General features: G+C 48.8%; 2 protein-coding genes across 3 annotated transcripts in view; one reads left to right on the top strand and one right to left on the bottom strand.

Moving 5' to 3' along the window:
* The window catches only part of LOC308592758 (protein EFR3 homolog A), a 57521-nt gene extending 57320 nt beyond the window's left edge, over nt 1–201 (bottom strand). Inside the window, exon 1 of one of the 2 annotated variants that reach the window (XM_081204501.1) lies at nt 107–201. The gene's annotated coding sequence lies outside the window, so the exon portion shown is untranslated. The remainder of the gene's footprint in view (nt 1–106) is intronic. The other variant, XM_081204500.1, reaches the window with a different exon arrangement.
* Nucleotides 202–361: 160 nt separating this feature from the next.
* Nucleotides 362–15153, top strand: part of SLC39A4 (solute carrier family 39 member 4) — a 71233-nt gene continuing 56441 nt past the window's right edge. The window contains exons 1-2 of the mRNA XM_081204569.1: nt 362–416; nt 1760–1812. Of these exons, the coding sequence (XP_081060695.1) occupies nt 377–416; nt 1760–1812 (93 nt within the window). The 5' untranslated portion in view covers nt 362–376. The remainder of the gene's footprint in view (nt 417–1759; nt 1813–15153) is intronic.

Raw genomic sequence — 15153 nt, 5'->3', positions numbered from 1 at the left:
CACTCCCTCACAGCGAGGGGGCGGGGATTTAATAAATAATGACGATAATAGCAATACTAAGGCTAATATTTCTTCCCTTCCCGCCCCCCCCCCGGGCAGGACTCACCGCCGGGGCCTCCGCCTCAGAGCAGGCGCCGCCGCCGCCATCTTGGCCCGCCTTTCCGGCCCTTCGCGAGGCTCGGCCGCCGCGCGCGGTGCATTGTGGGCGCTGTAGTCCCTCGCCTCAGCGCCGCGTTCGCGCAAAGGGTCCCGGCGCCGGCCAGGGTCATCTAGACCGACCCCGCCGCGACGCTCGCTCCCCGCCCGCTCTTCCTTTCCTCATATGTATTTATCCGTTTACTTGCTTGCGCATTTCTAGCCCAAGGAGCCCTCACGCATGCGCAGGAACGTTTCTGCCCTCACAACAAGCCTGCGAGGTAGGCCAGCCGCGGGGCCGGATTGAGGTTGGACGAGGCCCTCAGCGCCTGAAGGGAACGGGGCCCTTTCTATGTCCAGCTCTCCTTCGTCAGCAACAAACGGCCCCTGTTTTTTGGGTTGAATAGATGCTATATGGTCATTTATGGACCTCATAGGTATCTCAAGCCATTTGCACATCACAAAATATGTATTTTATCAAAGTAATTGTGGAACTGAAATACAATCAAGAAGAAGTATATTAATAGTGAATTTTTTGGGGGGCCCCCAAGAGAACGGGGCCCTAAGCTATAGGTTGTTTAGCTTATATGTAAATCTGGCACTGCTTGTGAACAGGATGAGGGGCTGGGTGGGTTGTCTCTGGGTGCTTAGCGCTTAGCTCCATGCTGCTGTCTTCAATGGGATCCTCTCTTGAAATATAAAAATTAAGGTGTATATATATATATATATATGTGTGTGTGTGTGTGTGTGTGTGTGTATATATGTGTGTGTGTGTGTGTGTGTGTGTGTGTGTATGTATGTATATGTGTGTGTGTGTGTATATATATATATATATATATGTATATGTATATGTATATATACGTGTGTGTGTGTGTATATATATATGTATATATATTAAATGTTCATAACGGCATATATAAACCACATGTCTGAAACGCCACAGAAAAAGCCCTGAAACCATTTTGTCCCTCCCAAATTGACCTCAAATATTTCTCCGCAAGATCGAAGGAAAATGAAAAAGCCTCCCCATTGTCTTTTTGTTCACAAATCCTGTCTTAAGGGTATGTCTGTATATGAATAGGGTGAGCCTGTGACCTGGCTCAGGTACTAAGTATTTATCATTACAAAAGACTGGCCAGGCTCCCCAGGCAATCCAATCAAGTGAGCACTAACAGGTACCTTGCCAGACAGGGAGATAAATAACACACTCAGATTTCTGTTGTAGACCGCCTTTTCTGTGATGTAGGTATGATGTTTGGGGGGGGAGGGTTGTCTTGAGCACCAGGGAAGGCAGTTTAAAATGTCTATATAAGGGCAGGCACACCTGGGTTCTGGGTCCTCCTCCTTCTCCTGCATGTGAAGGGGGCACCCTCTTGCAACAGATTAATAAAGATCAGGCTTACTAGCTGCTTTGCTTCTCAATATTCTCTGCTTGGCCTCTGTTATTTTCTCCGGGTGATGGAGAACCTACAAAGGACTCTATATGTGCTCCCATGTCCCCCATAAGGGAATAAGGGCAGATTTTTGTTTATTACACTCTCTTCACTGTTCAGCGGGAGTTAGTTGTAAGCCTGTTAATAGCATCAGCTGCACCAAGTAACGAACTTTCTTTTTTCTCTTGCAGTTTATCACATGGTGGAAAATAGAAGCCAAGCTTCCCATCAACAATGCCTGGCAGTAAGCATGGCAACCTGTTGGAAATGTAAGGCGCTTGCACTGAGACTTTGAGATTCGGTCCTTCGGAGGAAATCTCTTCTGAAAAAGGAAAAGCAGAAACAAAATGTGGCAAGTGTGAGGCATCTTTGAACGTGGAGCTCTGGCTTCAGACGTTGTAGCAGACGTGCTCATTGCCATCCAGAAATGTATTAACTGCTTCTGAATACAATACTAGTCAAACCGACCGAAGTGGTCACATCAGGTAGTGACCACCAGATGGTGCAGGTGCTCTTTAGGACTTATATAGGCCCGGAGTTGCCTTGCACTTGGAAATCTCAGAAAGCAGAGCTGCTCTGGTCCAGTGGCGTAGCGTGGGGGGTGCAGGGGGGGCCGGCCGCACCGGGCGCAACATCTGGGGTTAGGGCAAATCCACGGGTTGCCCTCCTCTGGACACGTTCCAGTTTGTCAGTGTCCTTCTTGAACTGTGGTGCCCAGAACTGGACACAGTACTCCAGGTGAGGTCTGACCAGAGCAGAATACAGTGGCACTATTACGTCCCTTGATCTAGATGCTATACTCCTATTGATGCAGCCCAGAATTGCATTGGCTTTTTTAGCTGCCGCGTCACACTGTTGGCTCATGTCAAGTTTGTGGTCAACCAAGACTCCTAGATCCTTTTCACATGTACTGCTCTCAAATATCACCTCTCGTTATTTTCTTCTCCATGCCCAACTCCCTCAAGTATTCTTCATAAGGCTTGGTTTCCGGACGCTTGAACATTTTGGTCACCCTCCTTTGCACAGGTTCCCTTGCACACCCTCCTTTGCACAACATCTTTCTTAAATTGTGGCACCCAGAACTGGACACAGTATTCCAGCTGTGGTCTGCCCAAGTCAGAATAAAGTAAAGGTAAAGGGACCCCTGACCATTAGGTCCAGTCATGGCCGACTCTGGGGTTGCGGCGCTCATCTCGTTTTACTGGCCGAGGGAGCTGGTGTACAGCTTCCGGGTCATGTGGCCAGCATGACTAAGCCGCTTCTGGCGAACCAGAGCAGCGCACGGAAATGCCGTTTACCTTCCTGCCGGAGCGGTACCTATTTATCTACTTGCACTTTGACGTGCTTTCGAACTGCTAGGTTGGCAGGAGTGCTAGGTTGGCAGGATAGAGCAGTGCAATTACTTCCTTTGATCTAGACACTAGACTTCTGTTGATGCAGCGTAGAATAGCATTAGCTACTTTTGCTGTTGCATCATATTCTTGAGTGATGTTTAACTTGTGGTCCACCAAGATGCCTAGATACTTTTCACATGTACTGCTGCCAAGTCAGGTGTGCATCTGCAGCACCATAAATCCAACTCAATGCTGTAACATTGGAAAATGTCATTCACTTATACTACCTGGGCAGTTATCTTTCAACAAGGGCCAACATTGATGCCGAAATCCAGCATCGCCTGAGCTCTGCGAGTGCGGCTTTTTCCCGATTGAAGTGCAGAGTGTTTGAGGACCAGGACATTCACAGGGAAACCAAAATGCTTGTTTACAAAGCTATTGTACTAGCAACCTGTCAGGGAACTGCCATCGGAAGGACAGGAGGTGGAAGGGCTCACACAGGTTGGGAGAGACTCAGCAGCTGAAGAGGGAACCAGCAGGGGGAGAGGAGGGGCTCCGAGGGAAAGTGAGCAGGAGGGATGGCTCAGAGACACTTCCAGCGAAGACAGTGGGGAGGTTTCAGGACCTCCTATAGGGACACCCACTCCTCGCCGGAAACTGTCACGCCGAGAGTCCAGAAGACGCGTTTCCGTTAAGGAACTTTTATGTTGGAAACGATTCCGAAAGCAACCACTGTCGGAATCTGCCAGCGACTGACGGAGCCATGCTTAAGGCGCTCCGTCACAGACAGAGGTTTGCGAACTTGACCAAACTCTGAGGGACTAGGATTTTACGCACAAGCAGCTCATCATCCCATCACACAACCTTACTGTATGCTTGTGAAACATGGACCACTTACAAACGCCAGCTCCAACTCCTTAAGATTCCATCAACGGTGTCTCCAAAAAATTTTACACATCACTTGGGAAGACAGGCAAACTAATGCCAGTGTACTGGAAGAAGCAAAGATCACCAGTGTTGAAGCAATGATTCTTCAACATCAACTTCGTTGGACTGGTCATGTTGGACTGGTCATGATTATTGTCTTCTAAAGCAACTACTTCATTCTGAACTTAAAAATGGAAAGTGTATTGCTGGTGGTCAACAAAAGAGGTTTAAAGACTGTCTCATGGCAAATCTTTAAAAATAGTATACACACTGACAACTGGGAAACACTGGCCTGCCAGCGCTCCAGTTGGAGAACAGCCTTTACCAAAGGTGTAATGGGCTTTGAAGACACTCAAACTCAGGATGCAAGGGAGAAACGTGTTGAGAGGAAGGCATGCTTGGCAAATCCACACCATGGTCAACTCCTGCCCAGAAACCAATGTCCCCACTGAGGAAGGACGTGTGGATCCAGAATTGGCCTCCAGTCTCTTACAGACTCATTGTTAAGACCGTGTTTATGGAAGACAATCTTACTCGGCTACGAGGAATTGCCAAAGAAGCACCTGGTTATTCCTGCGTAAGTGTAGAACCATGCATTTGCCCCTGTTGAAATTAATTAATTAATTAAGCAGACTTAATTAACCAGCAAACTAAGACAACCTTCTTTGTTTTGGGCCGGATGGCTGGGTGGGAGTTGACATTGACCTGCAGGCTTCTCTTGGCCTTTCACCAGTGGGCAGATGTGGAATCCGCCAGTAGTAGCCAAGAGATCTCTGTGTGCCACCTCTGCCTTCTGCCCTGGCTATTGCACAGATGTGGCGCTCCTGAAAAGCCCTACTGGGCTTTGCGGATGGAGAAAGAGGGCAGTTAGGAATGCTCCCTGAAAGGATAGATGATTTTTAAAACTGGACTGCTGTGCATCTAATCTGCTCAGAGAGGCTGAACTTTGTGCACTAGGTACCCGCTGACCCTCAAACCGTGCCGTTTGTTTATTCCACCCTTCAGGTATCTTTGCACCCAGGTGACTGCCAACTGAACTCCACCAGCTGGTAAAGTCTGAGCCCCATGACTGCATTTACGAGGTGTGTTATCGACGCTTCTTGCCAAAGTCTGGCATCAACAGCTGATAATGGGGGGCAGGCAGCAGGCAAAGAGCTCCCGCCTGGGGAAGGAGAGAGGCAATAAGGTGCAGGAAGCATGTCAGGGCAAAGAAGAGCCTGCTTGGTCCAGTACCCTGTTCTCACAGTGGGCAGCTGGAAACACACAAGCAGGATTTGAACACAAGAGCCCTCTTCCCTCCTGCAGCTTCCAGCAACTGATATTCAGAAGCCTTGCTACTTCCAACTTTGGAGACAGAGCAGAACCATCCTGGCTAGGAGCCTTCAGTAGCCCTCTCCTCCTCCATGAATTTGTCTTACCCTCTTTTAAAGCCATCTAGGTTAGAGGCCATCCCGGCCTCCTGTGGGAAGGAGTTCCACAGGTTAACTGGGCGCAGTGGGAGAAAGGCCTTCCTTTTGTCTGTTTAAACATGTGCTGCTGAAAGAAATGCTTCCTTTTATCTGTCCCGAAACTTCCCGCAAATACAAGTCACTGTCTCTAGGACTCCCACATCCACTCCCCAACGCTGCCGAAGCCGTTGGCTTCATCTCACAGCGTAATCTGGAGACCGTGAGCACCAGGGGGGCAATGTTCTGGCTACTTCTGGCGGTGGCAGCAGCAGCAGCAGCTTTGAGTTTTGTGTCTGTGCCAGGGCACATTGCCCGTTGCCACACAGGCCAGACCTAGCTGAGCCCAGGGAGGTAACAACATGTCCTGGTGATGGATGGGCTGTGCAGTTTATCAGCTGGGCTGCCAGTATTAATGGATGCATGGAAAAGAAGATTGCATGGAGAAGAATGAACAGTCAACAGGGGGCCATTCCTTCAGGCCACACCACAGCCGCACCCTATATTTAAGACACATTGCTTCCCCCAAAGAAACCCAGCAGCTATAGTGTCAGGTGTGTGCGCAGGAGCCAGGCCCTGTGACCAATAGGACTCTGCAGGACTGGGGCCTTCCTAAGTTTGTTCTAAACAGGCAAGGTGCGGCCTCACAGGTGAGGTCAATTGGTAACTCACAGCACCTGGTGGCAACAGCTGAGAAGGGATATAAGGTCAGCATTTTCCTTCGACTCTTTGCCACAGCAACACACTTCCTGCCTTGCTGCATTTGGCTTCTTGCTTCCTGATCCTTGAACCTCGGCTTCTTGACTCCCTGCTTCTTGATCCTCGGACCCCTGACTTCGTGACTCCTTTCTTCCTGACCCTCAGACCCTTGGCTTCTGGACTCCCGGCTCTCTTACCCTCGGACTCTTGGCTCCTGACTCCTGGCTTCTGGACCCCCGTTCCTGCTCCCACCCCGCCATCTTGCCTTCGGTCCTGACATCCCCTGCCAGGACTTTGATCGCCCGTGAACTGGACCATGACATATAGGTTGTTAAGGGTGCCGGGAGCTATAGCTCTGTGAGGGATAAACTACAGTTCCCAGGATTCTTTCGGGGAAGCCATGTACTTTAAGTGAATGGCATGGAAGTTTTAGCCAGGGGAAAGGCAGGAGAAAGGTTTAGCAAGAATCGCTGCTGAGAATTCCTTATCTGAGATACCAGAAACCTCTCTAGAGATTTGTAAGAACGTCAGAGGAGCCTGTTGGATCAGTCCAGCACCCTGTTCTCACAGGGGTTGACCAGATCCTATAAAGAGAAACCTGCAAGCAGGACTCAAACAATTCTCCCCTCTCCTCCTCAAACAATTCTCCCCTCTCCTCCTCAAACAATTCTCCCCTCCAGGATTCAGAAGCATTGCTGCCCCTCAGCTGTGGAGGCAGAGCAGCGCCATCCTGGCTAGGAGCCATTGATAGCTCTCTCCTCCTCCATGAATTTGTCTCATCCTCTTTTAAAGCCATTCAAATTGGTGGCCATCACTGCTTCCTGTGGGAGGGAGTTCCACAGGTTAACGAGGCGCCGTGTAGTTTAACTGCCCCAAATTTCCCCAGCATTCAAATTCATTGGATGTCCACGAGTTCTTGTGTTATGAAAAACTTTTCTCTATCCACTTTCCCTATGCAACTCATAATTATATAAATGTCTACCATGTTGCCTCTTGCTTGACTTTTCTCTAAACTAAAAAGTCTCAAATGCTGCAGCCTTTCTTCAGAGGGGAGTCACTCCATCCCCTTGCTCATTTTCTGAAGCTTTCCTTTTCTGAAGGAGCGTAACCACCTCCATCGTTCTGCCCAGACACTGAGGTCCAGTGCCGAGGGCCTTCTGGCAGTTCCCTCACTGCGAGAAGCAAAGCTACAGGAAACCAGGCAGAGGGCCTTCTCAGTGGTGGCGCCCGTCCTGTGGAACGCCCTCCCACCAGATGTCAAAGAGAAAAACAACTACCAGACTTTTAGAAGACATCTGAAGGCAGCCCTGTTCAGGGAAGCTTTTAATGTTTGATGCATTACTGTATTTTAATATTTTGTTGGAAGCCACCCAGAGTTGCTGGGGAAACCCAGCCAGATGGCGGGGTAGAAATAATAAATTATTATTATTATTATTATTATTATTATTATTATTATTATTATTATTATTTATTTCCAACTATGCAATATCCCTTTTGAGGCGAGGCGAATGAAATTGTACACAGTACTCCAACTGCACCCTAGATTTGTATAAGGGCATCATGATATTTTATTTTCAGTTCCTTTCCTAATTATCCCTAGCATGGGAATTTGCCTTTTTCATGGCTGCCACACACCTGGGCCACATCTTCATCGTTTCCAGTAATTTGGAGCAGGGTGATATCCCGGAACACTGCAGGAAGACGGACAATTTGCTCCTTGACCTCACACCAGCCAAGGAGAACTTCTGGAGGTCAGCCAGAGGTGATTCAAGCCGAAACTCCTTATATAACCTGCAATCTTCCTCATCATATCTCACACAAGACTGGGGAGAAGTTGGCATGAAGACAAGGTCTTGGACTTCGGTTTACCTGTCCGCGCTCTGATCTCAGCAGCTCTAAACAAGCTTTCCAGGAACTTTCTGTCGCTGTTAAGAATGTCAAAAGAACTCAGCTGCTGCTGGATCAGACCAAAGGGAGACTGCAGAATCCAGCTCCTTCCTTTGGAGAGTAGCCGGTCCCAGAGGACTCCCAGGACTCTGGAGGACCCACAACCAGGGCAGGAGGACAGCTGCCAATCGAGGGCACAGTAACATTGACAGTATGGCCGCCGACACCCTTAGGATTTCCATTATTTTGTAAAAATTATACCCTGCTTGATTGCAAACAACAACACCCCTCAAAGCAGTTTACGAAAAAGTTCAAGCAATACAGATGTTGTTGTTGTTTAGTCGTGTCCGACTCTTCGTGACCCCCTGGACCAGAGCACACCAGGCACTCCTGTCTTCCACTGCCTCCCGCAGTTTGGTCAAACTCATGCTGGTAGCTTCAAGAACACTGTCCCACCATCTTGTCCTCCGTCGTCCCCTTCTCCTTGTGCCCTCCATCTTCCCCAACATCAGGGTCTTTTCCAGGGAGTCTTTTCTTCTCATGATGTGGTCAAAGTATTGGAGCCTCAGCTTCAGGATCTGTCCTTCCAGTGAGCACTCAGGACTGATTTCCTTCAGAATGGATAGGTCTGATCTTCATGCAGTCCATGGGACTCTCAAGAGTCTCCTCCAGCACCATGAAAACACCATAATGTGAAACTTTCAGAAAGTTAGGGCAACAGTAGGCCGGGGACAGATTAAAACTGGCACCAGCTTTCTAAGCATCTGGGAAGCCTTGTCTCGACAAAAATATTTTTAGCAGGTGCCAGAAAGACCATCATGAAGGCCTGGAGTCAAGACGCAGGGAGTTCCATAGATGCTGCCTCACTAAAAGAGGACATCCTTACAAATGCCGTTCAGATATCATGTGGCAGCTGTAAATGTGCCAGTTCCTCCACCATTTCAAGCAGCTAAGTGGGCAGATGTGGAGCAAGGCGATCTCGTAGGTAAACTTACCCTCTGGGAATCTGTCTAATCCTCTTTTGGATGCCCCTAAGAGCTCCCATTGCTCGGTCCCAGCTCCTGCCCACCTAGCAGTTCGAAAGCACATCAAAGTGCAAGTAGATAAATAGGTACCACTCCTGCGGGAAGGTAAACAGTGTTTCTGTGCGCTGCTCTGGTTCGCCAGAAGTGGCTTAGTCATGCTGGCCACATGACCCAGAAGCTGTAGGCCGGCTCCCTCGGCCAATAAAGCGAGATGAGCACCGCAACCCCAGAGTCGGTCACGACTGGACCTAATGGTCAGGGGTCCCTTTACCTTTACCTTTAAGTGAGAGGCCATGACGGTATCCTGTTCATTCTTTAGATTAACTCTGCGTTGTGTCACAGGTCGGGAACCTCCAGCCCAAAGGCCAAATCTGACTTGGCGTGGGGGCCAGTTTAGAAGAGTTTTGGATTTGATATCCCGCCTTTCACTCCCTTTAAGGAGTCTCAAAGCGGCTAACATTCTCCTTTCCCTTCCTCCCCCACAACAAACACTCTGTGAGGTGAGTGGGGCTGAGAGACTTCAGAGAAGTGTGACTAGCCCAAGGTCACCCAGCAGCTGCATGTGGAGGAGCGGAGACTCGAACCCGGTTCCCCAGATTAGGAAACTACCGCTCTTAACCACTCTTAACGACTCTTAAACCTTTATAAAGGTTTGCTGTTACACTCCCTGTTAGAGACAACTAAAGCAATTAAATATCATCAAACCTCTTAGCATAATCCAAAAGGTTTCTGATCATCCAAACAGGGACAAAGTTATTTGTGAAGGTGCAGTTGAATACAGTAACTGATCAAAGGACCATAGGTAAAATCACACATGCCAGCAACACTTGCAGAGGGACACCATGTAAAATAATGACAGAATGTCTGAGCAAAGATAGAGGAGCTGGAAAGCTCAGTCAGATGGGTGGGGTATAAATAATAAAATAATTAATTATTATTATCATCATCATCATCATCATCATTGTCATCATAGCCCACAAGGTCACTTCCCCTAAACCACACCTGCTGGCCTTACACCTGATGGCACATGTAAGTAACATCAGCTGCAGGTTGGGCGGAGATGCAGCCAGATCAGGAACAGTTTCCCTGTGGGGATCTTGACCATGGAGCTGATCCCTGCAGAAAGCCATTTAGCCAGTCCTATGCTTGATGCTGGCAATAACATCAGAAGAGATTGCTGGATCAGGCCAGTGGCCCATTGAAACCAGAATCCTGTTCTCACAGGGACATGGGTGGTGCTGTGGGTTGAACTACAGAGCCTAGGGCTTGCCGATCAGAAGGTCGGCGGTTCGAATCCGGCGGAAAGGTAAACGGCATTTCCGTGCGCTGCTCTGGTTTGCCAGAAGCGGCTTAGTCATGCTGGCCACATGAGCCGGAAGCTGTCTGCGGACAAACGCCAGCTCCCTTGGCCAATAAAGCGAGATGAGCGCCGCAAGTCCAGGGTCGGCCATAACTGGACCTAATGGTCAGGGGTCCCTTTACCTTTACCTTCATGCTTGACGCTGGCAATAACATCAGAAGAGATTGCTGGATCAGGCCAGTAGCCCATCGAGACCAGCATCTTGTCCTCACAGTGGCCAACCAGAATCCGTGAGAAACCAACAAGCAGGATTTGAATACAAGAGACCTCTCCCTTTCTGTGGCTTCCCGGACCTGGGATTCAGAAGCCTTGCTGCCTCCAGCCCTGAAGGCAAAGCATTGTCATCCTGGCTAGTAGTCATCAATAGCCCTCTCTTCATAGAATCTTAGAGTTTGAAGGGACCCAAACAGGCACCCCCAAACTCGGCCCTCTAGCTGTTTTGGGACTACAACTCCCATCATCCCTAGCTAACAGGACCAGTGGTCAAGGATGATGGGAGTTGTAGTCCCAAAACATCTGGAGGGCTAAGTTTGCAGGTGCCTGATCTAGTCCAACCCCCTGCGATGCAGGAATCTCGGCAAAAGCATTCCTGACAGATGGCCATCCAACCTCTGCTTAAAAACCTCTGAGGAAGGAGAGGGAGACTGTTCCACTGTTAACAGCTCTTACTGTTCGTGAAATTGTCCAGCCCTCTCTTAAAGCCATTCAAATTGGTGGCCATCACTGCTTCCTGTGGGAGGGAGTTCCACAGGTTAACGAGGTGCCGTGTAGTTTAACTGTCCCCAGTCTTCCCAGCATTCAAATTCATTGGATGTCCATGAGTTCTTGAGTTACGAGAAAGGAAGGAAAACTTTTCTCTATCCGCTTTTCTCTATTAAAGTCATCCCAAGTTGACGGCTATCACTGCTTCCTTTGGCAGTGAGTTCCACAGTTTAACTATGCATTGCGCAACAAATTACATTTCCCCGCCTCCCGTCCTGAATCTTCCAGCATTCAGTTTCGTTGCGTGTCCATAGTGTTATGAAAGAGGCAGAAAGACTTTAGGCAGGCTCTCTCTGCCCTCGAGAACCCAGCGGTGCCCAGATTTTGCCATCTGTCCACTCACCATACAGACACCCAGGTACACATCCTGTTCCTCCTCCTCTGGGTCCGTATGGCCTGAGGCATCCCAGCTATGAGGAAGCTGGCGGGAGTGAAGTCGCTGGGGAACCCCCACCCATGGTGACGCAATCCCAGGGGACCTTCCTATGTTGAAAGAGCTCCGGTTCCTTTCCATGAATGGGAGCAGAGAAGCAAGTGAAAAGAAAGTGGGCAAATATTGAAGTTAACTTAAAAGGTTCGTGTCAAAGGTAGGGGGAAAAGGAGGAGGAGAGGCATGGCAGCAGCAGAACACTTTGCTCTGGGTGGGGAAATTATTCCCCCACCCCACCCAGAGCAGAAGAGAGAGAAAGAGGTTTTAACATGCAGCTTAAAAATAATAATAATACTGGTTTTATTTAGATTTTAAATTGGGCAGGGGTCACTGAGTTTTTGGTTTCTGAACTCTCGCAGTAATTCTAATATATCCTTTTGAGGAAATGGGTTAGTATCTCTCATGACTTATATCCTGCCTTCCTCTAAGGAAGTTGGTGTCCACACTTCTCCTTTCCAATCCTCACAACAACCCTGTGAGGTCAGTTGGGCTGAGAGGCAGTGATTCGATCACAAGAGAGGCCACTTCAAGAAAATTAACTACGAACCCGAAAATCTGGGATCCTCTCTAAACCCAGTCCAAAGTTTTGCAGGTGGGGTTTTGTTTTTGTTTTAATAATAATAATAATAATTTTTATTTATACCCCGCCCTCCCCAGCCAAGACCGGGCTCAGAGCGGCTTACAAGCAATAATACAACTTAAAAACAAAATTAAAATACAACATTAAAATATTGAAACATTAAAATATTAAAATGTAGCCTCGTCGCAGGAGGAGAAGGAAAAGAAAAAAGAAAGAGAGGGAGGGAATCAAATTGGCTTCAAGCCAAAGGCCAGGCAGAACAACTCTGTCTTACAGGCCCTGCGGAAAGAAATCAGATCCTGCAGGGCCCTGGTCTCATGAGGCAGAGCATTCCACCAGGCCGGGGCCAGTGTTGAAAAGGCCCTGGCTCTGGTTGAAGCCAATCTAACTTCCTTAGGGCCCGGGACCACTAGGGTGTTGCTTTTTATGGACCTTGAGGCTCTCCATGGGGCATACCGGGAGAGGCGGTCCCGTAGGTACGAGGGTCCTAGGCCGTGAAGGGCTTTAAAGGTCAAAAGCAGCACCTTAAATCTGACCCTGTACTCCACCGGGAGCCAGTGCAGCTTGAAAAGCACTGGGTGAATATGCTCCCATGGCAGAGACCCCGTGAGGAGCCTCGCTGCAGCATTCTGCACCCGCTGGAGTTTCTGGGACAGCTGCAAGGGCAGCCCCGCGTAGAGCGAATTACAGTAGTCAAGCCTGGAGATGACCATCGCATGGATCACTGTGTTTTGCAGCACCCCACAAAACTGATCAATTGATACATCAAATGTGGGGTTCGTACTTAACATTAACTATGAACTCCTCCAAACCGGTGCCAAACTGTTGCAGTTGTTTGGTACTGTTTTTCTGTTAAAACTCCACATTCCGCAGCGTCCCGCAAACTGAGCAATTGCTGCTCAAACCCACGGTCGTAGCTATTGCCCCAAAACCCAACGCTGTCCACTCCAAACTGGTGCCAAAGTCTGGCAACCGTTTCCAGTGACTGGCATTCAGAAACATATACAACCTCTGACTCTGGTGGCAGAGCACAGGGGGCTAGTGGTCACCAATAGACCTCTCCTCTGTGTTGTTATGGAAAAATCTAGGTGTGAGGCTGCTAAGTCACCCAGCTCATCAGGCAGAGCCCGCGGGTCCCTGCGGAATAAAGGAAGGAGTCCAGCCACGAACCGGAGCAAATAGCTGTAGACCAAAGTTTGTTGTGCAACAGGTTCAAAGAGGAATTTTGAACCCTGAGGATGGGGTGACAAAAACTTTTAAAACTTTCCCACCACATCCCAGAATACAGTTCGTACAGCATCATTGATACATCACTGATATGTCACAAAAGGGGAGGGGTAGACAGGGGTTACACTACTTTAACCTTGGCAAACATGTCCAGACAAGTCCTTGGTACAAGATTAGCATAAGGAGACATGGGAGGGCAAGACTCAGGTATAAGATTAGCATAGGCAAACACCTCTGAAGTCCCACCACCCAAAGTACAAGAGAACTTCCTTTGCATGTCTAGACCCCATGGCAAGTCTGGTGGTGGGATTAGGCTTTCCTTGGCCAACAATCAGCTCCGCAATTGTCACCTCTGGGAACTTCCTGGAGTCTCTTTCAAGGGGAAAATACCGTATTTTTCGTCCCATAGGACGCACCGGCCCATAGGACGCACCTAGTTTTTTTGGGGGGAAATAAAGAAAAAAAAATATTTTCCCCCCAGGTGTGGGGCTGGGGTGGGGGAAGCCCGAGCTTCCCCCGACCCCAGCCCCCAGAACAGGCTGCTATCCGCTAGCCGTGTAAGAGCCGCGCGACTTCACGCGGCTCTCCCACGGCTAGCAAAGCGCTGCGTGAAGCCCGAAGCTTGGGGCGTGCAGAGCTCATGCCATCTCGACAGAGTCAGAGCAGGGAGGCTGGGATGACAATTCTCCTTCCACCTGGGGCTTAAGGCCTTGCTTGGTTAGCCCTTAGCACAGCTGAGCCCCTAGGAGTGGGCTAATCCTGGAGCGAGCGGGGCTTGTTGCTCCAAGTGAGCCTCCGGTTATTAACTTTAAGGGTGTGGAGCCAGGATTGCAGCCATCAAACCAGAATGGATTGTCTATCTCTGCTTGCTGTTTGTCTTGGCCACATCACTCTGCTCATTAAGCATCACAAACCTAAACCGCAGAGGAAAAGAAGACATTCTTTGTACACAGCAAGATTGTCAGGGAGGATTTCTGTGAGAACAGGCGAAGTCCCGGCAGACTGGAGGAGGGCAAATGTTATCCCTATTTTCAAAAAGGAGAAAAGAGAGGATCCAAATAATTACCGCCCAGTCAGTCTGACATCAATACCAGGGAAGATTCTGGAGCAGATCATTAAGCAAACAGTCTGTGAGCACCTAGAAAGGAATGCTGTGATCACCAATAGTCAGCATGGATTTCTGAAAAATAAGTCATGTCAGACTAACCTGATCTCGTTTTTTGACAGAATTACAAGCCTGGTAGATGAAGGGAACGCAGTGGATGTAGCCTACCTTGATTTCAGCAAGGCATTTGACAAGGTGCCCCATGATATTCTTGTAAAGAAGCTGGTAAAATGTGGTCTTGACTATGCTACCACTCAGTGGATTTGTAACTGGCTGACTGACCGAACCCAAAGGGTGCTCATCAATGGTTCCTCTTCATCCTGGAGAAGAGTGACTAGTGGGGTGCCACAGGGTTCTGCCTTGGGCCCGGTCTTATTCAACATCTTTATCAACGACTTGGATGATGGACTCAAGGGCATCCTGATCAAATTTGCAGATGACACCAAACTGGGAGGGGTGGCTAACACCCCAGAGGACAGGATCACACTTCAAAACGACCTTGACAGATTAGAGAACTGGGCAAAAACAAACAAGATGAATTTTAACAGGGAGAAATGTAAAGTATTGCACTTGGGCAAAAAAAATGAGAGGCACAAATACAAGATGGGTGACACCTGCCTTGAGAGCAGTACATGTGAAAAGGATCTAGGAGTCTTGGTTGACCACAAACTTGACATGAGCCAACAGTGTGACGCGGCAGCTAAAAAAGCCAATGCAATTCTGGGCTGCATCAATAGGAGTATAGCATCTAGATCAAGGGAAGTAATAGTGCCACTGTATTCTGCTCTGGTCAGACCTCACCTG

The sequence above is a fragment of the Podarcis bocagei genome, assembly GCF_964188305.1.
Source record: "Podarcis bocagei genome assembly, chromosome: 8".
In the NCBI taxonomy this organism is placed as follows: Eukaryota; Metazoa; Chordata; class Lepidosauria; order Squamata; family Lacertidae; genus Podarcis; species Podarcis bocagei.
Note: the sequence above shows the minus strand (reverse complement) of the source record. Positions and strands in the feature narration are given on the sequence as shown.